Below are 23,419 nucleotides of genomic sequence, written 5' to 3' on the forward strand. Positions count from 1 at the left end.
CAACCGTAACTTTTGAAAAAATTGGTGCATAACATTGGAATACAGCGACTCAGAAATCTTAAGTGATGTTTTCATGATGGGAGTAAATATATTGTATTCTTTTAGGAATACATATTATAGGAAATATGTACTCTTTTTCCTTCACTAGCGTTTTTTCTAGTAAATTTTTAATAATGAATATTTCATATATATATATGAGTATCTAAGGGAGAGTATTATAAATATTATAAAACTAAATAGATGCCCATTGCTTAATGTCTTAAAAGTCATGTGTCAATCTTCATGTTGTCCATGTGTCTTGTAGTTACTCATGATTGGTATCCACGTAAGACCACATCCTACTTGCCACTTTGCCTATAAATAGTGACATTTGTTGGATCTTAAAGTCATGCACATTGGTGAGAAATTCACTTCAAATTTCCACTAAATTTTCATAATTTTAGTTATATATATTTATATATTATTATATTATATTTTCTCTATATCAGTTGTGCTCCTCAATTTCATAACATTTTCATATTTTTAATATTTTTTTTCTCATTATTAGAAATATATTCTTATTACTTGGCGTAATGTAAAAGAAAACAAAGTTTTTTTAAAAAAAAAAACAGGGTAAAAAAAAAAGAAAAAAACAAAGTTAATGTGGATTGTTTTTCTTAGTACATTGCGTATGTATATATATATGAATTAGTGAAAAGTCGAAAATATTCGACATGTAAATGTATGATATTTTGTCTTATTCTAATTTTAAGTAATGTTAAGACTTTTTCTTTAAAAAATTTTATTTTTCTGAATAGAAATTAATTATTACCATGAAATGCCCGCGTTTCTGGTGTAATGGCCATAATCGCATGTTTTCGCGTATTCATCCCTTATTTCTCGAAATCCAGCCCTCTGATTCAGTGAAGAGCAACAAAACGGGGCTATTCAGTTCAAGGTTTCAGGTAATTTCGTTTTCCTTCTCTTCATCATCTTCTTTGGAAGTAGTTTCCAGCGTCGAATTCAGCTGGCCTTCAACATAACCACACTTTCCACTTTCTCGCGTTGAAACTGTAACCGATCCAAATTCGCAAATGTAGTATTGCATTTAAGTTTTATTCATTCCTTGAATTGAATATCTATTTCAATCGGTTCTACATGCCTTTTCGAGTCTTGCACGTTTGGTTTTCTCCTAGATATTTTGAACACACTACCGTTATTTGATGCTGCTATCTCCCTGCCCTACACTGACTTGACGAACGCTTTAACTCGAGCATCTGGTTTTTAGCATTGGGCATTAACCAATATTCATGCTATTTATCTTCATCTGGTCATTTGGTAGTCATGATATGTCAACCGCTGAGCTTACAAAATTTTGTTTGTAGACTGCAGGACATGTTCAAAACGTTGAAAGCAACATAAAAATATGAGTGCAAGATATCATATTGGTTCTTTACGTTTACTACTCTTCACTGCATTCATTAGTAAGCTTGCTTCATTCAACATATTTTGTCCCTTTTCAAAATGTTGTATCTACCTTTATCTCTTATAGATTTTTCTTTGTTTTAGGTGTCCTTTTACAGGCTGTTGAAATGAATGCAATTGCAGTGCCAAGTTCCAGTTGCTATGTTTTTGACAATTCTAGTCACATTATTGATTTTGTATCCTACATAGTATGGTATATGTTACAACTTACTAAGGACCTAGGTTTGGTAATACGAATTATCAATACTCAGTTAATTGGGAGATGGGGAAGCAGTTTGCGTTTGTAAAACAACCAAGTCTAGGTTGAGCAATTTGCATTTGTAAAACAACCAAATCTAGGTTGACCTTTCTGTAGCTTTCCTGATTGTGATCTTTCTTGAATTTACCTTATCTCAAACGGATCCTTCTGGAGGCTTGTGAATTGTAATTAGCAACAGATTCATTTTAGGAGACCTTTTCCATAAAATTTCTTCTGTCTTTAAGTGGATTTTCTTAATTGGTTGTTAAATTTGGTGGACCAGTCAATATTAGCATCTTCATCTGTCATACCGAACATTTTGTTTCCGTTTGCTAAACCTGAACTGAAATTAACTTCTCCTTCATATTGCCTGTTCCTCAATTATGCTTCTGGCGTTATTATGTTTTTAGCTTTACTTAACTCTACAACTAGAGTAGCTGGGTTGGACAACCATTTGAATACGATGGGAAGGTGATATTCTTTTTCTTAATTAAATAATGAAACTTGAGGCATTTTATTATATTTAAAATTCCTATCTATAAATACATGAATTCAGGCAGTATTGAGTCAAGTATATCTTGATATAGGATTCTGACTTGGTGGTTCGGTTTTGCAAAGATGTGGAAAGTAGATCACAAATGGTAATACATTTATGCTAGATTACTTTACCATGAGCTTTGATTATTTTGAAGATATGTTTTATCAGAGGAATATTACATGTAGCCTCTTAGTGCCTTATTTGATGAAGAAAGGTTTATATATTCACGTCATTCTTTACATTATATCTACCACTTTTGGCCTTTGGGATTCCATCTATAAATGGTTAAGGGTTAGAGTGGAGGAGTTCTTGAAAATAGATATACTTTCTTTAGCCCAAAAGATGTTGGTCTCTATTTCATTTTTGAGTTAACTATTCTCAAGGAACTGTCAAAATGGCTGAGAAGAATTGCATTGACTTCATTCATTCTTTTATGCTTGCTGTAGTTAAAAACGTTCTACAATAGTTTGTGCCCTTCATTTCATGGTTGCAGGTTCTCGCTCTGAAAGGACTAATATAGTTTTTTTTTTTTTTTTTTTTTATGACAATTAACGGAAGGTCATGCATTTGCATTCTTTTTCTTCATATCATTTATAAATTTTATTTTTGAAGAACAATTTTAGACTTTAAGGGTATATTTGGGATAAGAACTATCCTAAGACTATAATAATCACCTCTTACTACAGTAAATACTATTTTGTATTTCCCAATTAGCTACAGTCAACACTATTTCAAAACCCCCATTTCCTACAATATTTACAATTTGCTACAGTTTTTATTATTTTACATTCATCATTTTTTTTATTCTTTGTTATTGTGCTTACTGTTTCCTTCTCAAACTAAAATAGTTTACACTTCAAACACATACTATTAAAACCCAAACTAAAATAATCTACGTCCCAAATACAAACTATTATAATCCAACTATAATAACCAACTCCTTGCCCCAAACGCCCCCTAAAAAGTTAATTATTGATATGTAGTTGTGAGTCCATGACTATGGTGAATCAAGGTCTGGAGGCTATTACATGCTGGCTGTTTTATTACCTCTTGAACATGTTCAAGCTATGTTTTGTCTTTGGAAAGTTCATATTTTCCTTCCTTTTTTGTTAATTGATTCAACGGATTGGGCAGCCTCATTCACATCTAGTGCTTTTGTTCCTGATTATTCAGGGATATGTAGATTTTGGTCGATTTGACAAATTCAATTACCTTGTCTCTGGTTCAGGACATGCCAACTTTGTTCAAGTAAGCTTTGTTTCTAACGAAAATGGATGTTTATTTTAGTTTCTTTCTCATGGATGATAACATAGGCTATCCTACAAAAGTGCTCTCTATTTAAGACAAGTAAGTTGAGTTTAGTGAAAATAGAGTACTGTATTGTCTAACGAATGAACTGCAAGGGGAAATGGGAAAGAAGGGACAGATTGCCTAAGTAAATTATTGACAGATAGTCCAAACCTGATGGTGTAAAATGAAAGATGGGTACAAACCCCACTTAAGTTAGTCACTTTTTTTCCAAATGCTTTTCTTGGAGTGGAAGCAGCATGATCTTGAAACTATAAGTTTGGTCTTTGAATTTTTAGGGTTGTGTATAGTTACTCCTTGTACTTTTAAAAGTTTCTTTCTAACAAGTCTCAACTTTTAGAATTTTGTTTATTTAGTTCTTTTACTTTGAAGAAGATTACGAAAGGCCCTTGAACTTTTAATTTGTATCTAACATATGTACATTACTAACTCCATTAGTGAAATGTTTATGTCCAGTAAAAGTTCTTGGTGCTCTCTTTCTGAAGGCTTCACAAGATTTTCTATTCAAGATGCATTATTTGGAATGCTTTTATGTTTCCATTGTAATTCAATTCTGATTTAATTTTCAGCTATTACTTTATTGTTCTCATTTCCCCTTGGCGTTTGTGTAACATTTATGTCATCAAACACTTGGAATTGCTTAAAACTAGCTTAGCATGTAATCTTTAAGCAATATAGTCTGTGTACTACATCAATATGACTATTAAATTGGTGAGGTTAATAGTAAGGATCTACTAGCTACAACATTTGAAAGTTTATGGGCCTATCAGAAGTTCCTTTTTTAAAGTACAAGATCAAATAGACATAATCTTGAAAGTTCAAGGACCTATTAGAATTTTTTTAAGGTATGGGAACTGAAAAGATAACTTAAAAGTTCTGGGCCAATCTTACAATTTAACCATTTTCTTTTTAAGGATGGTGATAACGAAGACTTAAAAGAGTTCTAAATTATTGCTTAACCAACTCTGTCTGGGAGACTCCTCGTCTCCCCTTTATAGTCCTTTTTTTGGGTAATATAAGTTGTTGGTTGCTATGGACCTTGATATCATTATCATTTCAATTTCCATCTGTTCAGGATTATTACTATGGTGACCTGACTTCTTGTGAGCAGAGTTATGACAAATTGGGGAGGACTGCTCTGGTGGGTTTTTATTTTGGAACTATCTTTCAATCCTTCAAACTTATGTATTTAAATTCATGGCTTCTCATGAAGTTTCAAATTCTCATTTCAGGTAAATGTTATATGTGGAAGTTGTTTAAATGGACAATGTAAAGGTATGGCTTCTCATGAAGTATCAAATTCTCCTTGGTTCTATCTCTCTCTCTCTCAAAGAAACTTATGCTTTTTCAAAGAATATACTTTGGATCTTCTCATTTGTGAGAGTTGACTATTGTTTCAACCAACCCTCAAATTTCCTCATAAAATTAGGATCCATCCACTATCTCTCACTCTAGAAATCCTCGAACATATATTATTGCTTAAAGCTAGACTGTAGAAACTGGGGAAAGCTTAGGTAAAGTAAAATGAAAGGCCATCTAGCCATGGCCAAAACCTGATGGCTAGAACTTAACCATCACCAACAATGAACCCTCTGACTCTCGTATTTACCTAACTTATTCTATTAGCAACTTTTATTCTATATTCATTATCCTGCACTGTCTAATTCTTAGTTCTTTGAGCAGTGCTCTATCTGCCTTTCCTGAGAATTGTATAAACATGTTTGATCTTAGTGCACTTGGAAAATGTTTCAACTAATGACGATGCATATTCATTCATCTGATTATAGGTGGTCTGGGATGCATCTGCAATATCACTCATGAGTCCAGTTGCAGGTCTTGTGCAGAAACCTAGATTTCTTTAAAAGAGTGAAAATTTTCAATTCGCTGAATCTTAACATGTATGCAATCCTTGAATGATGATTTTGAGGTTTTCACGAGTAGCTGAATGGAAACTTTCTTCTTTCTTTCTCTATCTCTCTGTTTTTTTTTTTTTTTTTGAAGCATGGGTTACAAATCTTCTTGAAAACCATGCATAGTTGTTTCTTTCAAGTGCATATTTGTCGATGGCTGGGCTAAACACTTCCTTTTACCAATGTGAAGAGAATAGTATAGAATATTAAAGTAAAGCATCTGTCATCTGAAGTTCTTAATCAATTGGAGTATAGTTTATGGGAGCAGTTAGCATTCGCTGTTGCCTCGTTTGCCCATGATAACAATTAGCCTCATTGTTACTATTGTATCACGTGGAAATGTAACGAATCAATGGCAGTGGCTTGAGGTTGAAACCTCAGCCCACCATTACAGGAATTTGGAGAACCTGTCTCTTTCCTGCTTTCTTCTAATATTCTATCCATGTTTCTAACAACTTCACATCTAACTTGATTGGGCCCATTCTCATCCAGCAATTCTTGATGCACCCTCAGACAGAAAAATACAGTACTGCACTCGTTCCTTAAATGTTCATTTTGTTTCTGTTCTGCAGTTGCACCACCTTCCCTGCACCCCATTCTTTTAACTCGAGAAACATGGACCTCGGGGCTTATCAGCCTGATAGAGAATTTTCTCTATAATATTACATTATGTGTTAGTGTTGTAGTGTTAATCATATATAAAGCAGGCATACAACATCTCTATCCTGCACAATTCATCTGATTTCATGAATGAACGTGGAAGCCAGCCTTATTATCGTTAATATTCTTCATAAATTGAATGATCGGAAACTTTTTATGGGTGAAAAAAAGAAGCAAGCAGTTAATATTGAGAAGCATAGTCCAAAATTTAGAAGGCTGGTTAGGGTCAGGGACTCTTCTTAATGCTCTGGGATTTGAAACATAATTTCGAGAAAGGGGAAGTTTTCTTGTCTCAGAGAAGGGAACTCATTTATAAATGTTATCTGCCTCAGAGTTATTGTTGATCTTGCCATTCCTTGTGCGAATAAAGGCCCACGTGTTTTCAAAGGATTTACTGTTGGTTTTCACCCCCGATCCTGGGAAATTGTAAGAAACTTATGTCATTTCAAGTTGACATACTTAGATTGAATTATTTACCAAGAAGTACTTTAATACTCAGGTTTACAATGGTTTGACTCAATTAGGCTTTGAGAAACCACACCATGCATTCAGGTAAAAGTCCACCGCCTGATAGCCCTCCATTATATTCTGTCACTTTGATAATGATAGAAGATCAATTCATCTCAGTTATTTCTCACGTTTACATCTTCAGCTTCAGCACAGAGCAGACTGGTGTGGTTCTTTATATGACTGCCATTGCATCACTTTCCTCTTTGGTACAGAAACCAATCATTCAGGTATCATGTTCCCAGTTAGTTGAATAAAAAATTGAAAAATTGATATGCTTTGTAGCTGATGCAATTTGATTAAAACATTTGCAGGTTTCTCCAGAAAAGGGACTAGAGGTGAAAGTATCAGGCTCAGGGGCATCTGGGAGCTACCCTACAACTTTGTCACCCTCAATGTTGATGATTGACTGGAGATGTAGGATGCTTTTTTACCTGGCTTTCTCAATAACTTATCAATATTTATAACCCTCATATTGTTGCAAACAGGTGATGTTGCTAGAGACCTTCCATATGAAGTTAATGTCACAATCCCTGTGGCTGATTATGAACCAATTAGTTTTTTTCTTACCAAAATGTGTGGTAAGAGTCTATCTTTCTCAAGAAACATATCACCCAAGCAATCTTTAAATTAGTTGTAGTAAAAACTGAACTTATTGTAATCCAGGAAATACAACATTGACTTTTTTAAGGGGTGAAAATTAAACCTTCTAAGTCTAGCTTTATTTTGCAGAAAAAAGGCAGGACGTACAAGGGGATTCTATGAAAGGATGGGCCACATTTGGAATACTCTCTTGCATGTATGTCAAGTTTTTCTTAATCTTCTTGGTAGACACGAGTATTCAATATCATCTGTCTACGATAAGTATCTAGATTTTTAGGTGTTAAACTAGTTTGGATGCTTTATAGTCTGGATATTTTTTTTCATAGTAACTGGGGCCAGGGTCTAACTCTGCATGCTTTGGGTGGCTTAGAAATTCTTATCATCTAGATGATTGCGATTTGTGGTAGCTTCATTGAAATGACCTGTTCTGCTGCAGTATTGTGCTCTATTTGATCAACTAGGGGAAAAAGCCGTACATTTACTTTTCAATAGCCTGTTTAAAATATTTTTTATGGTTTTGATGCCTGCAAAAATTTGCATGAGCAGATTCGTAGTCATAGCATCACTATTTTGCTGTGGAGGATTTGTCTATAAGGCCCGAGTGCAAGGCCAGGTACGCTATTTTCCGGTGCCATTGTGGTCAGATTTCTTTTCTATGAAATCTACTGTTATTGTTCGATATTTATGTTGAATCAATTGCATCTGCATGTAGCGTGGAATTGATGCATTGCCTGGCATGGCACTACTATCCGCCTGCTTGGAAACTGTAAGTTTACAGCCCCCTTTTTGACGTAAAATTAAGTTACCAGATATCTTTCTTTTCAATGCAACCACTCTTTCAAGAAACCAAAAAGTTTATGGGAGCTAAAAAGTTTCCTTTGGAGCACATCTTGTACTGTTCGTTTGTAATTCTTATTCATTATTTATGTTCGTTGGTAGTTCTTATTCTTATTCAGTACCAGGCCATGCATGTATGTCATCTCCTCTCTGGAGTCTTTTTCCCAGTATCAAAATGAAGTCCTTGAAGTTTCTTTTCTTCTCATTCTCGACAACAGTCGATTTAGCATAATTCACATAACCTCCAATAATTTTCAGGGTGTTACTAGCTTATACTTGTATCTTTTCAAGGCTTGCATTTTCTTGTCAGATTTAGTAGAACCTTGTTTGAGATGTTTGAATTTTTATCCATAAAATTTAGGTGAGTGGTGCAGGACAGAGCTACCCGAGAGCTGAAGGCATCAATAATGGGTTCGTCAGTGAAGCCTCCTGGGATCGCTCACCATCTTCTTCCTCTTCTCGACGGACTTGGACACCAACTGAGAAAAATTATGGTTCAATATGAATGTCTCTCTGTTTCAGATTTTTTAACTCTTGGAGAGTTTATTAAAGGAATTTGCCTTTTTGCCATTGGATCAAGGAATATAGGCACAGGGATTTAGGTAAAACTTAGATTTTGAAGCTATCAACATGTCAGATATTTCTATCCATATTTTCATAAACTGAAGAGTTGAATTATACAAGATGGAGTAATGTCTTCTTAGAAATGTTGTAGTCATGTTAACAAAATGTTGAAGTTGTCTAATAATTATAAGAAATATTGACATTGAAAGCACTAATAATGATGAGATGAAATTTGACTTTTTACCCATCTGGCTTGGAGAGTTTAAAGGTTTAGGATATAGAGAATTCGCTTCAGTTTTTAAATTTTTTTTTTTTTTTTAAAGATAAATTTTTGTTCTATATAGTAAATTAAATAAGTTCCTACTTTTTGTACCATTCATTGACAAATATTATATGGAGAAGCAATATCCCAACCTACTATGATATGAATTGCAACTTTAGTGAAGTTTTCTATATCATTTTCTTTGAAATTGATAACAAATGCTGTCTGAACAGAACTGTTTAATCAGATTGAACCATTTGACAAATATGATTTGTGCTATAGATAAAAAGTGGAAGAAAGAGCAATAAAAAAAATACCGATTATGTATTTTCACTTCTGTTTAGGATCCCTTGGAAATTAAAAATTATGGTCAAAAGTAGTAGTTGTCCTAACTGCTACCCCACAACTTTTTTCTTTATCTTTTATGTTTATTTTTGTGTCTTATATTATCTGTTTGGTTATGTTGACCTAATTTTCTAATCCATTTCTAAATAATGAAAGGATATGTTTAATCAAAGTTTAATGAGAGGACAAGATTAAAGAGAACAAATAAGGACTTTTGTTTTCTTGATTGAAGATTTAATTTCATAAAATACAACATGAACATAATTCAACAATAGTTAACATAAGATGTATATCTTCCATAATCTACATTTGTTGTACTAAAGAAACTACTAAACATAATTACCTCAACAATGACCAAAAATTAAACTAAATTTACAAAAAAAAATGAAATGTAAAGTAGGGGTTTTGAAGGAATCCATGCCCTTTTGGGCTTCTCCCTTTTCAACTTTCAAGCTCACTTTTATTTTCTAGAAACTAAGAAGCAAACAAGGGGAGGACTGAAAGTCCCCCAAAAACGGAATATTAATTATCAGAAGAAGAAAATAGTGCGAAAGGAAAACAAAGGGTCAAAAGAGAACAATCTTTAACCTCACCTGCTCTGTTGACAAACTCACCCACTAATTATTTAACTCAAAGATTGCCAACATTTTGATTGGACCCTGCAGCTAAGTTTGACAGTAAATTTAATGGGCATATTCATTGTTACGAGGTTTGTAATGATTTATTAAACCAATCAATTGAATTACTCGTTTTGACGAGTTATGATAAATTTAATTATTTTCTTTTAATAATCTAATCTTCTTCTTTCTTCGTGGACTTGAAATTTTGTACAAGATTTTAACAAGCAAAAATAAATATTAATTAAGAAAAAAATGAGATTACATAAATTCGAATACGTCATTTTTTATTATGACACAAAATTACTATTAAACCCAAAAATTTGAGTTAAGTAAATATCGCCTTTTATCACTACTTTGATAAGAAAGATTCAATAGGGTAATTCCCTAAGCATGCTGATAAAGCATAAGACTAATACAAAGCACATTAAAAGCTACACCAACTCTTACCTACACTGAAAGTTAGCTACCAAATCCATAATTTTTAGTGTCCTCTCTTTTCAAAAGACATGACCATTCTACAAAGTCTCCTCTATAAATAGTCACTACCCATTTCAACTCCTTTCACAGCAACATTCCATGTTAGAGTTTTGGTCTTGAAAAGATTTCAAAATGGCCAAGCTTGTTTTGAGATTTGTGTTTGTTCTTTCCCTTCTTGCCTTTGCTCCACTCTGTTTCTGTAGCAGAATTAATGGTGGCTTTGGGTCTCTGTACCCCCAATATTATGACCATTCATGCCCCAAAGCTAAAGAAATAGTGAAATCCATTATGGCAAAGGCTTTTGCTAGAGAACCTCGTATTGCTGCTTCTATTCTTAGACTTCATTTCCATGACTGTTTTGTTCAGGTCAATTTCACTAGTCTTCTTTGTCCTTTTCGACCTTGTGTTTGTTTAATTAAATTTATCGTAATTTGTTTGTTTAAATTATTTTAAGCTTTTAAGTTAACCAATAATTCAGGGGTGCGATGCATCACTATTGCTAGACAGCAGTGGAAGTATTAGGAGCGAAAAGAATTCGAACCCAAATAAGAACTCGGCTAGAGGGTTTGAGGTGATTGATGAGATCAAATCTGCATTGGAGAAAGAGTGTCCACAAACTGTTTCTTGTGCTGACATCTTGGCTTTGGCGGCAAGAGATTCCACTGTCATTGTATGTGCCGTGTGTATATTTTTGTTGTTTCGAATGGTCAAATCAAATCATTCTCAACTTGAAATTTATATATTGACAGACAGGTGGACCATCTTGGGAGGTTCCATTGGGAAGGAAGGACTCAAGAACTGCAAGTCTGAGTGGCTCCAACAATAACATTCCAGCTCCAAATAATACTTTCCAAACCATTCTCAATAGATTCCAAAACCAAGGACTTGACATTGTTGATCTTGTTGCCTTATCTGGTATATTTTTGGGTTCTTTCTTTCTTAACTGAAAACTGTCGAGTTATAATATCCTTGACTGGTTAGTTACATTACATTTTGAACATAGTTCAACTATTATAAATATATACTTTTGATAAATAAAATGAATATCTAACTATGCTCAAGGTGACACGTAAAAAACTCATAGTGAAAACTTGTAATTTAAGCTTAATAGTTTAAAGTTTAAAGTTTTATTTACACCCAAATGTTTAAATAACTATCAGGTTCTCAAACTTTCAAAATTTTAAAGTTAATCATTTAACTTGATCTATTACCTACAAAATTAAGAATTTAGATTCCTATGCTAATCATTTAATTTTTGAAAATTGAACTCATAAACTCTAGTTTCTTCCTTTTTTATTCACTTTTAACTAATATTTTAGAAAATCAAGCTGGATTTTAGAACGTAAAACATTGGACTCTATTTCATTACAATTTAGTCCGAAACTTAAACTTATAAATAAGGAATATTATTTTAAATGACAAAATTGTTAGAAAATATCTACAAATATAACAAAATATCACAGTTTATCTACGATAAATTGTGATAGAGTATGGTCTGTGCCTATCTCGTCGTTAAATTTTGTTATATCATATAAATATTTTGGTTCATTTTGTTATATTTGAAAACAATTCTATAAATAATGCTTCTACCTTTAAGTTTCTATATTTTCTAATATTTTAAAAAACTAAGTCGATGCTTTCAAAAACTAGGAAAAGAATATAGTTTTCAAAAACTTATTTTTTTGTTTTTAAATAAATTTCAAAAAACAAAAAACACAAAACGAATCTGTTATCCAACAAGATTTTAGTTTTCAAAAATTTATTTTAGTTTTTAAAATTTAACTAACAATTGGTGTGTATTTTACTCTTTTTCAAGAAAGGTAAAGTTCATAGTATAGAATTTAAGAGAAAATGTATTTTTAAAAAGGAAAAGAATAATCCACATAAATTTCAAAAATAAAAAACTAAAAATTAAGGTCTCGTTTAATAATTATATCTATTTTTTATTTTTAAAAATTAAGTATATTTTTTCTAACATTTCTTATAAGTTACATTTTTTTATGAGTATAATGGTTGAATATTTAACAAATTTTAAATTCCAAAATCAAGTTTTTAAAAACGTTCTTTTAGTTTTTTTTTTTTTTTAAATAAAATACTTTAACTAAATTGTTATTAAATAGTTTAAAAAAAAGTTACTGAAGGGACCAAAATCATTACCCAAATTTATTTTTGACCATTTTGACCCGTGTTCACACTTGATCGTCCTGTTTTGGCTGCAGGAGGCCACACCATCGGAAATTCAAGGTGCACCAGCTTCAGGCAGAGGCTATACAACCAGAACGGCAATGGAAAACCCGACAAAACCCTTCCGCAGTCGTACGCGGCGGAGCTCCGGAGCCGTTGCCCGAGATCCGGCGGTGACAATAACCTCTTTTTCCTCGATTACGTCAGCCCGACCAAATTCGACAACAGCTACTTCAAAAACTTAGTTGGTTTCAAAGGGCTTCTCAACTCCGACCAAGTTCTCCTCACCGGAAACGACGCGTCGGCCGCTTTGGTAAAGAAATACGCCGACAACAGCGAGCTGTTCTTCGAGCAATTCGCCAAGTCTATGATTAAAATGGGTAATATTTCCCCATTGACGGGCTCGAGTGGTGAGATCAGAAAGACTTGCAGGAAGATCAACAATTAAATTTTGTTGGGTTTCGTAAATTTCCACAACCAAATAAATTATTTGAAGATTCGTGTCTGATTTGATATGCCGCTTTTCTTTCCTCTTTAATTTCGAATTAGATGTTTTGATTTTGAAGGTTTGTGTGTTTGTCGACTGTCCATTGGTCCCTATGTATTTGCTTATATATATAGACTTAAAAAACATTAATATGCAATCATGTTATTACTAAGTCTCTTTAACGGCTACAATATGTCGATTTAGACATATATTATATAATAAATATTTTTAATATTGTATCATAATTTGTAAGTGATTTGCATCGGGATGATATGAATTTATATTATCTCTGTTGAAGGATAAAATTTTGGACCAATCACAAGTCACCACGTCGTTTGCTAAATTAATGAAGAATTTCTAAATCATTAACTTTGGGTCCAATTAGAAGTTGAGACATGTTCCGAATTAAATTGAAGACCAGTTTTGATGACGTCACGCGGTTGAATCAGATGAGATTAAATTGGCCCAATTTGATATTATTATTTTGGTTCAAAGTCCAAACTACAAAAAAAAAAAGAGTTGAATTGGACCCAAATCTCAGATCAAACTCAAAACCAACTAATTGGGCCTAAGGGTCAGGCCCATGGACTAACCAAGACCACGAAGCCTACCTGAGAACTCTATAAGTAGAGAAGTTCTCTTCAATTGTAGGGGCAGCATTTTCTACATTCAGAGGACCCAATCTCCTGAAGTTGCACTCCTATAAGACAGAAGACCCTTGAAGACCCAGAGACTCTTCCAAGACTTCTACTTCAAGCTTCCAAGACTTCTACTTCAAGAACGTTCGGTACTTTTCTTCTCCAAGTCTAACACATTCATCTAACTGAAAGAGAATTAGAGGATCAAGTATTAGAGATCGAACCACATCGCATCAAATCAACTTCAACATCAACATGGACTCGAGTTCAACTCCACGAAACACATTTCTTCGAAAATCTTGTGTGAACAAAATTGACACGCCCAGTGGGACTTCTCTACCTCCCATCTCTTTCTCAGCATTCAAACAAGCCAAATGGCGCCTAAGAAGGTGGCATCCAAATCTCCTAAGAGGATGGCATCCAAAGCTTCCTCCACAAACGGCTCGTACAAGGGACCGGTCACCCGTGGCCGCTCAAGAGAAATCACGCAGGAGCAAGAGCAGAGCTCCCCCATTGCCCACGACATCTTGAGGCAAATGATGGAATCCTCACAAAGTGGGGTTGTCATCAAGGAAAACCCTTTGTTCGAAAACTCTACTTTCGCATCCAGCAGGCTGAAAAGAGATTCACCGCCAGATGTAATTTCTGTCATGATGGCGGATGTGACGACGAAAGTGGCCATGGCTAAAATGGAAAGGAAGATTAACTTTCTGAAGAAAGCCGTCGAGGAGCGAGACCATGAAATCGCTGCCTTGAAAGAACAAATGCAGTCTCGAGAGGCTGCTGAATCAAGCCAAGCACCTACGATCAAAGCAATCGACAAGGGGAAGACCATGCTACAAGAAAACTAATTGCAACAGTCAGCCTTGATGGCCTCTTTGTCGGTCCAAAAACTACAAGACATGATCATGACCTGCATAAGAGCTTAATATGGAGGGTCGGCCCAAACTTTCTTCATGTATTCCAAGCCATACACCCAGAGGATCAACAACTTGAGAATGCCTGCAGAGTATCAGCCCCCAAAGTTCCAACAATTCGATGGAAAGGGCAACCCAAAGCAATACATCGCCCACTTCGTAGAAACATGCGAAAATGTGGGAATAAGGGGAGACCTACTAGTCAAACAGTTCGTCAGAACCCTCAAAAGGAACGCTTTTGACTTGTACACAGACTTGGAGCCTGAGGTGATTGACAGCTGGGAGTAACTTGAAAGAGAATTCTTGAATTGCTTCTACAGCACCAGGCACACCGTCAGCATGATGGAGCTGACGAACGCCAAACAACGGAAAGAGGAGCCAGTCATCGACTATATCAACCGATGGAGAGCTCTAAGTCTGGATTGCAAAGATCGACTCACCGAATTGTCTGCTGTGGAAATATGCACGCAGGGTATGCACTGGGAACTCCTCTATATCCTACAGGGGATAAAGCCTCGTACCTTTGAAGAATTGGCGACCCGCACTCACGACATTAGCTAAGTATCGCCAACAGAGGAACGAGGGACTTTCTAAACCACGAACCGAGGAAAAACAAGAAGGAGGTGAAGAGCGCCGAGAAAATTGTGAAGGGCGCCACGAAGGAATCAATGGTCGTTAATACAATTCTATTGAAGTTTTCCTCAAAAGCGAAAGAAAAAAAGATAGAGAAGAAAAACCAAGAAAGCGAAAGACGTCACCCAACCCTAAAGGAACGATAGGAAAAAGTCTACCCATTCCCCGACTCTGACGTAGCGGATATGCTTGAGCAACTACTGGAGAATCACCTTATCCAACTGCCAGAATGTAGACGATCGGAACAGGCCGGCAAGGTGGATGATCCCAACTACTGCAAGTATCACAGGGTCATTAGCCACTCGGTCGAAAAATGTTTCGTACTGAAGGAATTGATCCTCAAATTGGCCCTTGAAAAGAAAATAAAGTTGGATCTAGACGAGGTGCTCCAAATGAATCATATTGCGATGACGGTAACTCCAAACGTGGCGCCACCAACCATATTTTATGAAGAAAGGGAGAGTTCGGTCCAGTTTGGGAGCTTCGAACTTGTGGTTGTGCGGTTTCTGCTGGAGTTCCAAACTACAGACACTCCAAACGAAAAAGAGCGCATTGACGATGACGATAACGAAGGTTGAATCCTTGTGGCGCGCCGTAAGAAGGAAAGACTGGACTTTATCCAGAAAGAGCTACGCTCTCATAGAAACTATAAGGGAGGGAGCAAGGCACAAAAAGGGAAGGTTAGGAAAAAGGCTCAAAGGTCCAAGGTTGTCGACGGGAGAGACAAGGATATTCCTCGTCCCAGAAAACAGATGACCTTAGCAGATTTCCTCCCTAAGAACTTCTGCAATTGGGGTTCAGAGGAGATACCAGAGATTGTCACATGTCATGCTGTCAGTATCAAGGAAAAGGAAGATACCATTCCAGGCCCATTAAAGTCGACAGAAGAACCAAAGGGTTTGTCACTATTCAACATAGACAACCTGCTTTCACTCCCGCCAGAAGCTAAGACGACCCTTATTAAAGCGTTGTTAGAATCCAACACCTCTGGTGCATCGACCCCCGCAGCACATGCTTATGCCTTGTGTTGCACATCCATAGGCTTCTCAGACAAAGATCTGCTACTGGGATCCAAATTTCATAATAGACCTTTGTACGTCTCTGGATACATTCGAGAACAGAGAGTGGGTCGAATCCTTATCGACAACGGATCTTCCATCAATATAATTCCAAAGACGACTATGAAACAATTGGGCATACTCATGAAAGAGCTATCAAACAGTAAATTAGTAATTCAGGGTTTCAATCAAGGCAGCCAAAGGGCGATAGGCATGATATGCTTGGAGCTCCTCATTGGCGATCTGAAGGCTGACGCGCTGTTTCATGTGATAGACTCAAAGACCACCTACAAACTGCTATTGAGACGCCCTTAGATTCATGGGAATGGTGTGATTACATCGACACTACATCAGTGTTTCAAGTTTTACCAAGACGGGATTAAGAAGGTCGAAGCAGATTCTAATCCGTTTTCTGAAGTTGAGTCTCACTTTGCAAATGCAAAGTTTTACCTAAAGAGCGAGAATTCTGGTGAGACGATGCCGACAGAGAACTTGTTGACAAAGAAAGTGGGTGGATCCCGGTCGAAGTCATCAGTAGACATGGAGAAAAGGGCAGGTAGCAAGGTACGAGCCTCCAGCCTAAAAGAGAATAGAATGTCCCTCGACGTTGGAGAAACATCCGTGGTGAGGGGCAAGAAAGCCTCAAAACTTTCGATTCTGCGCTACGTCCCTTTGTCTAGACGAAACAAGGGTAAGTTACCTTTTACGGAATGCTTAAAAGGTTTGCAGGTCGGCGACATAGAAATTCTAAAGAAGAGTTTCATCACACCCCTCATGCCGATAACGAAGCAGGAAGTCCACAAGCCGGAGGCAGAAGTGACTGGTCAAAGCTGCCCGAGAGGCGAACGAAAGACAGATTCGATCCCAAAGCTTACAAGCTATTGGCGAAGGTGGACTATGACTTCACAACTCACACTGAGTTTAAAAGTTTGAAGATTTACGAGCAACCCCGATTCTCGCCAACCTAAAAGAAGCTTTTGCAAGAGGGACACGCTATACCCACGTCGAGGGCGGGTCTCGGATATGAGCCATTAGAGCCACTTTGCATAATCAGAAAGGCGAAGGGGAAAGTGGCCAACAACAATCATATCACTGCGGAAGAAGTTAATGATACAGGAAAGAAAGAGGACAAAGATAAAAGAGCTTCAGCCTTCGATCGTATTAGACCACCTGCCGCACGCGCCTTGGTCTTCGAAAGATTAAGCATGACAGAAGCAGAAAGGGGAAGCCTCCATACTATTCCCAGAGATACTCGACGCTTAGTCTTTCGAAGGTTAACTCTGCCAAATGAAGAAAATGAGAAAATCATCTGTCAATCGCCAGTGGTGGTGCAACCGTCAGCCTTCGAAAGACTAGGCACAGTTCCAAATGAGAGTGAAAGAAAACCCCGCACTCCCATTTTTGATCGCTTAAAGCACGAGAGGGCTAAATATCTCCTCGATCAATATGTCCCTAGTAAGACAAAGGGGAAAGGAAGATCCTGCGCTGACGCCCTCGAAACAACTACAAGAAAGAGGGGGCTGATACCTCGAGCGTCCATCTGGCAGCGAATCAACCTTAAAAACGCTGAAGCGTTATCGGACCAGAAGCCATCAGGAGAGGCAAGAAGTGATGGAGAAATCCGTAGTACCATCCCCTCACGCATGAAGAGAAAGACCTTAGTTACTCTAAACACAAGTGAGGGCACACTCAAAGTAAAGAGGCACAACGTCGTTTTCACCAATCCTCAGAATGGAAATCTAGAGCAGGAGGAAGGCGAAACTTCGTGCCACCACATCACCATCACCGAAGAATCCGAAGAAGGTACGACCGAAGAGAAAGTGGAGGACGCTTCGTAAGGGCTAGAGGACGGTGGTCAATCCACGGTGGATGAGCTAAAAGAGGTCAATCTGGGCACCATAGAAGAGCCGCGTCCGACTTTCATCAGTGCGTCTCTCTCGGAAAAGGAGGAGGACGAATACATGAGTTTACTCACCGAATACAGGGATATTCTCGCCTGGTCATACAAAGAGATGCTGAGACTAGATCCAAAAGTAGCAGTCCACCATCTCACGATCAAACAGGGGTGTCGACCCGTTAAGCAGGCTCAACGACGCTTTCGGCCAAAACTTATCCCCCAGATTGAGGTTGAGGTCAATAAACTGATTGAGGCTGGGTTCATTCCTGAAGTTAAATATCTAACGTGGATAGCCAACACGTCCCGGTTAGAAAAAAGAATGGACAGCTTCGTGTTTGTGTTGACTTTCACGACCTAAACAGCGCCTGTCCCAAAGACGATTTTCCATTGCCCATCACAGAAATCATGGTCGATGCGACAATGGGATATGAGGCCCTATCCTTCATGGACAGATCTTCCAGATATAACCAGATACGGATGGCCCTCGCAGACAAGGAAATGACGGCATTTCGAACCCCAAATGGGATATACTATTACAAGGTAATGCCCTTCGGGTTGAAGAATGCCGACGCTACTTATCAATGTACCATGCAGGAGGTGTTTGACGATATGTTGCACAAACATGTGGAATGTTATGTGGATGACATTATGGTCAAGACCAAGCGACGACAGGACCATTTGAAAGATCTAAGGACCGTGTTCGATCGCATGCGAAAGTACCAGTTAAAGATGAACCCCCTTAAATGCGCTTTTGGCGTAAATTCAGGAAAGTTTCTAGGTTTCGTTGTGAGACATCGAGGGATAGAGATAGACCAATCTAAGATTGATGCCATCCATAAGATTCCAAGACCAAGAAATCTACATGAGCTAAGAAGTTTGCAAGGACGTCTGGTCTACATCCAGAAGTTTATTTCTAACCTGGCGAAGCGGTGTCAACCCTTTCAAAGACTAATGAGAAAGGGAGAGAAATTCGAATGGGACGAGGCCTGTCGAATTCTTTTGATAACATAAAGAGGTACCTGATCAACTCTCCTGTCTTAGGAGCCCCAGAGCAGGCAAGTCGTTGATACTATACATTACAGCGCAAGAGAGATCACTGGGGGCACTATTGGCACAAGAAAGACAAAAGGGAAAAGAACGCGCTCTCTATTACTTGAGTAAAACCCTAAATGGAGCCGAGATCAATTATTCCCCTGTAGAGAAGACGTGCCTCGCGCTCTTCTTCGCCATAGAAAAGTTGAGGCACTACATGCAGGCCTTCACAGTTCACTTAATTGTGAAAGCTGACCCCATCAAATACGTCCTGTCCAGGTCGGCCATCTCAGGACGTTTAGCTAAATGGGCAATCATGCTTCAACAGTACGACATTGTCTATGTATCACAAAGGGCAATTAAAGGGCAGATATTGGCTGACTTCCTGACAGATCACCCAGTTCCATCGGATTGGGAGTTAAGTGAAGACTTGCCTGATGATGAAGTTCTCTTCACAAAGACCTCTAGACTGTGGGTCATGTTCGTTGATGGTGCCGCACGAAAAAGTGGTGCGGAGGCAGGTATCGTCCTCATTTCGCCAAAAAAGCACATGCTGCCTTATAGCTTTTCACTTACTGAGTCATGTTCAAACAACGTCGCCGAATACCAAGCTTTGATAATTGGTCTCCAGATGGCCTTAGAGATTGAAGTAGCCTGTATAGAAATCTTCGGCGACTCAAAGTTGATAATCAATCAACTCTTATGCCAGTACGAGGTGAAGCATGACGACTTGAAACCCTACTTCACTTACGCTCTTCATTTGATAGAGAAGTTCGAAAGCGTGGCATTGGAACATGTCCCGAGGATAGAGAACAAGAAAGCAAATGCCTTGGCAAACCTAGCCACTGCTTTAACGGACCTGGATAATGTGCCCTTTAATATATCGCTTTGGTAGAGATGGGTTGTACCTCCGAATGAGACCGCATATGGGGAAACGAATGTGATATAAGTCTACCTAACCAATAAGGAAGACTGGCGGCAGCCCATCATAGATTACCTTGAACATGGAAGGCTCCCGGATGACTCCTGCCGTAAAATCAAGGTTCGTATGAGGGTTGCGCATTTCATTTACTACAAAGGGGTCTTATACCGTTGATCCCTTGAAGGACTTTTCCTTCGGTGCCTCAGTAAGGAAGAGTTAGCGAAGGCTTTGGAGGAGGTACACTCAGGCGTATGCGGTGTGGATCAAGCAGGACCAAAGCTACAATTTCAGCTGAGAAGAATGGGTTATTATTGGTCAGGAATGATCCAGGACTCAATGGATTATGCAAAGAAATGTGAAGCCTGTCAATATCATGCGAATTTCATTCACCAACCGCCCGAGCCTCTACATCCAACCATAGCCTCGTGGCCTTTTGAAGCATGGGGGCTCAATCTGGTCGGCTCTATAACACCTAAGTCGACAACAGGGCACTCCTACATCCTCACAGCCACTGACTACTTCTCAAGATGGGTTGAGGCTGTAGCATTAAAGGAGCTAAGAAAGAAAACGTGGTAGATTTTATCCGCACTCACATCATTTATCGATACGGTATTCTCCATCGATCGTAACAGATAATGGAATACAATTTTCCAATAGTTTGATGGATAGGTTGTGTGAAAAATTCAAATTTAAGCAGTACAAGTCATCTATATATAACGCCGCCGTAAATAGGTTGGCTGAGGCATTTAACAAGACATTGTGCAACTTGCTGAAGAAAATTATTTCCAAGTCGAAGAGAGATTGGCAAGAGAAGATCGGTGAAGCATTGTAGGCTTATTACACCACTCACCGTACCCCTACAAGAGTCACCCCGTACTCTTTCGTTTATGGGGTAGAAGTTGTCCTTCCTTTGGAAAGAGAAATTCCATCGCTGAGAATGGCAGTGCAATAAGGGCTGACTACAGAAGACAACGCCAAACTGCGGCTCCAAAAGTTGGAAGCACTGAATGAAAAATGATTAGAAGTTCAGCAAGCGCTGGAATGTTACTAGGCAAGAATGTCTAAGGCCTTCGATAAGCATGTAAAGCCTCGGTCCTTTCAAGTAGGTGATCTAGTGCTCGCCGTAAAGAGACCAATTATCACAACAAGACATACGGGGAATAAGTTTACACCTAAATGGGATGGACCCTACGTCGTCAAGGAAGTCTACACAAACGGAACGTACAAGATAATTGATCAGGATGGGCTAAGAATTGACCCAATCAATGACAAGTTTCTCAAGAAGTTTTACACATAAAACAAAACAAAAAAACCTTTGTACGAAATACGTTACGACTTGATCCCTGTCATTATAGAGGGTACGTAGACAGCTTAAAGAAATTTAAGTTCAGTCCCGTGATAAAAAAAAATATGTGCATGTACATGAGTAAAATAAATAAATAGATAAATATATGGATAAATAAACAAATAAGAGATGCATAAATTTAAAGGAGGCTACAAGGTGCTAGAGAACATCACTGAGAAAATGACAAAAAAAAAAAAACTTCCATTTAAGATGTTTCAGCGCTACAATAGTCGAATCCAGTAGCTATGCCTAAGAGTACGCCTAATCCAATAAGACGAGCAACATCAAGTCAAGGTACCCAGTGGTAGTTCCTCAGCTCATGTTGCATCGCTTCCAGCACATGGCATAGGACATCCAAAGCTTTGACATCCTTGTCAGAAAGGATTGAGGTGGCCTCGATCTTATTTATCACCCCCCGCATCTCCGAGGCCTCAAGCTTATGCCGAGTCAAAAGGCCTTCGCTCTCAGAAATCAGTAGCGATATTTCAACCCGTTCGGCCCTGATGGCCTCCAACCTGGCTAGTAGTGTCTTTCCTTCTTGTAAGGCCTAGGAGTCGCGTTCAAGTAGCGCCTTTCGTTTAGCAAAAACACTACTCTCACTGTACAGTATCTTCTCCAGATCAGACTTATCCTCCTTCAGACATTGCTCCTTACTTGTTTGAGTTAATTAGAGGAATTGGATAATTGAAACTGATTGTACTTCTCCACGTTTCGAAAGTACTCATCAACAACTTTTCTGAGAGGAGGGAGATTGGCACCACAAATGTCGGAAATGGCTCGAAATATCTCATGTGTTTCTTTCTCCAGACTAAGAACCTTCTCGAAAGGAGTACGCATTATCTTCTTGTGCATAGTCTCCCACATAACCGAGGTTGCATGGCGTCGAACGTCAGAAACTACAGTGGCAGCACAAAACTCGGAAATCTCGGGGATGACCGGGGGTAGTGCCCTATCTACTTACCTCGGGGACTCACTGCCACTTGGACTTGCCAAGACCTTCGACGCTTCTCCGGGTTGGAGAACCCTTCTTTCTACAGGCACCAAGGGGGAATTAGTTTCCTTGGCTACGTAATCTGAAGCCTCGATATTCCTGACGACCACCGCCTCCTTGACATAAGGGATGTCACGGGGATAGCATGCACTGGACAGGACTTTGGCACGGGATCCATCGGCAGTACTTCGGAGGTACCAACGCCTTCAACGGCTAAGTCAACGGCAAAAGGGCCCACCAAAGATTCTTCGCTTTGTGAGGCTTCAAATCCTTGAAGAGAGAGGTTCAGGGGTGACTGCAGAAGTGGAGACTAAATGTAAACCATGCAATTTTTTAAATAAAAAAAAAAAAAAAAGAGACGAGCAGACTTATATATAGGGACAACATACCAGTAGATTGAGAGTGTCAGAAGCCACTAGATCATTTTGAACCCTCTCAAAAAAATCAGCATCTGAGGCCCTGTGTTTTTTAGAGGGTCGCTTCCAACAACGATCACCGGTACTACTATGACTGTCCTCCTCAACCGGTTTGGAAGCATCTTTTTGTACGATCGCCGCCACCTCCTCAATCAGGCAAAGTTGCTTCCCCCCATGGTTGATCCCTCTACTTTGGGTAATCTCGGCGGTGCTGGGGGAGGAATAGCACTAGTCACTAACAAATGACGTTTACCTTCGAAGTAGTTCACGTGCTTTGCTAACCACCAATCCTTGAACCGTGGGGTAACATGAGTGTGTGGATCCAATGTACGGGCCAGCAAGAATACCTGAGACGAGGTCTTGCGTCTCATGCATAATCTCCAGTAATGTAAAACGTTCTTCGGCATAGGAGCTGGAGGTATTCCCCCTATATCATTCGGAATGTCCTAATGGAAGCCGAACTGTCGGCCGAAATGAAAGGGACTATACGACTCTATAGTTCAGACGTTCCCACACTGGGAGGATATGTAGCCTGATCGCATGCTGGAGAAATAACTGGACTTCAG

The 23,419-nt window shown here is 38.3% G+C and overlaps 3 protein-coding genes and 1 long non-coding RNA gene across 5 annotated transcripts; 3 read left to right on the forward strand and 1 right to left on the reverse strand.

Moving 5' to 3' along the window:
• Positions 1-796: 796 nt before the first annotated feature.
• On the forward strand, positions 797-8,872 carry LOC120074443 (uncharacterized). 2 transcript variants are annotated; one of them, XM_039027564.2, is made up of 18 exons: positions 797-944; positions 1,365-1,463; positions 1,549-1,640; positions 2,135-2,173; positions 2,290-2,343; positions 3,414-3,488; positions 4,624-4,689; positions 4,781-4,823; positions 5,336-5,381; positions 6,451-6,544; positions 6,618-6,670; positions 6,771-6,855; positions 6,940-7,042; positions 7,114-7,206; positions 7,358-7,424; positions 7,775-7,841; positions 7,941-7,994; positions 8,427-8,872. In XM_039027564.2, exons 2-18 carry the CDS (start codon positions 1,406-1,408, stop codon positions 8,568-8,570), a joined length of 1,233 nt encoding a protein of 410 aa, XP_038883492.1. In that variant the 5' UTR covers positions 797-944; positions 1,365-1,405; the 3' UTR covers positions 8,571-8,872. The 2 variants fall into 2 exon arrangements, with proteins under 2 accessions (XP_038883492.1, XP_090165768.1); XM_090309642.1 differs by lacking the exon at positions 2,290-2,343 and having other exon boundaries at positions 802-944.
• Positions 8,873-10,312: 1,440 nt separating this feature from the next.
• On the forward strand, positions 10,313-13,176 carry LOC150030552 (peroxidase 72-like). The gene is made up of 4 exons (XM_090309643.1): positions 10,313-10,699; positions 10,812-11,003; positions 11,083-11,248; positions 12,553-13,176. The coding sequence occupies exons 1-4, from the start codon at positions 10,466-10,468 to the stop codon at positions 12,963-12,965; spliced, it is 1,005 nt and encodes a 334-aa protein (XP_090165769.1). The 5' UTR covers positions 10,313-10,465; the 3' UTR covers positions 12,966-13,176.
• LOC150030553 (uncharacterized) lies at positions 10,690-12,628 on the reverse strand. The gene is made up of 2 exons (XR_016526825.1): positions 12,491-12,628; positions 10,690-11,283 (listed from the first exon to the last, which is right to left on the reverse strand). It is a non-coding gene; the product is annotated as an uncharacterized LOC150030553 (long non-coding RNA).
• A 7,261-nt stretch (positions 13,177-20,437) lies between the features above and the next one.
• On the forward strand, positions 20,438-20,933 carry LOC150030554 (uncharacterized). Its single transcript, XM_090309623.1, has 2 exons — positions 20,438-20,673; positions 20,771-20,933. The coding sequence occupies exons 1-2, from the start codon at positions 20,438-20,440 to the stop codon at positions 20,931-20,933; spliced, it is 399 nt and encodes a 132-aa protein (XP_090165749.1).
• The last annotated feature ends 2,486 nt before the right edge of the window (positions 20,934-23,419 follow it).

The sequence above is a fragment of the Benincasa hispida genome, unplaced genomic scaffold (genome assembly GCF_027475165.1).
Source record: "Benincasa hispida cultivar pf3 unplaced genomic scaffold, pf3_genome.v1.1 HicScf1848, whole genome shotgun sequence".
NCBI lineage: Eukaryota > Viridiplantae > Streptophyta > Magnoliopsida > Cucurbitales > Cucurbitaceae > Benincasa > Benincasa hispida.